Raw genomic sequence first — 698 nt, 5'->3', positions numbered from 1 at the left:
CCAGCAAGTATATGTAAAAAAAAAAAAAAAACGTTTTGACTGGCGCGTGTAAATGATATCCAGTTTATGCACAAAATTCTCAAAAATATGGTTAATGTACTTCAGGAAATGCTTCACAGAAGCCAGTTTTCTTTATTGAAACCATGTGCTACGTTATTACTGCTGAAAGCACGTGATGTTTGATTGAGTAAAAGGTACGCACCAGTAATGATTACGTACGTAATCATTACATGCAAGCATCGTGTATTATTTTTTACGACCATTCAAGTTGAAAACAACAAATAAAAAAAATAAATAAATAACACAAATACTGAATATAAACAAATGAATAAAACACATTTAGGGGAAAAATTATACCCCCAACACAATAAACAAACCAATAACAAACACACAAACAAAACAAAATCAGTATATACACCCTGCGCATCCCCTCTTATCCCCCGTAACTTATTAAACGCACGGCTCATCGCTTTTGCTATCAACAGAAGCAAGAGTTCCCTGGCGAGAATCAGATGGGGGCAGCACCTTGGAGAGAGGCCAGCGGGCGTCGCCGTCAGCCCGTGGACATCGCAGATATTTGTGTCTGGCAGTGACACTTGCAGGTATGACTTAGGCGAGGCGTAGCGATATTCAAGGGTGGCAGTGATTGGGGCTTAAGAAGAGGGTTGTCACTGTTGTGGTAGTCATTATGTTGCTGC

The 698-nt window shown here is 39.8% G+C and overlaps 1 protein-coding gene across 2 annotated transcripts in view; it reads left to right on the top strand.

Moving 5' to 3' along the window:
• The window catches only part of LOC119587961 (RING finger protein nhl-1-like), a gene marked incomplete in the record, with an annotated part of 37,992 nt that overhangs the window by 32,395 nt on the left and 4,899 nt on the right, over window positions 1–698 (top strand). For both annotated transcript variants that reach the window (XM_037936672.1, XM_037936673.1), the window contains 1 exon segment: window positions 486–602. In XM_037936672.1, the coding sequence (XP_037792600.1) occupies window positions 486–602 (117 nt within the window).

This window comes from Penaeus monodon, chromosome 23, assembly GCF_015228065.2.
Source record: "Penaeus monodon isolate SGIC_2016 chromosome 23, NSTDA_Pmon_1, whole genome shotgun sequence".
In the NCBI taxonomy this organism is placed as follows: domain Eukaryota; kingdom Metazoa; phylum Arthropoda; class Malacostraca; order Decapoda; family Penaeidae; genus Penaeus; species Penaeus monodon.
The sequence above is the reverse complement of the archived record's forward strand: the minus strand, read 5'-3'. Positions and strand labels throughout refer to the sequence as shown.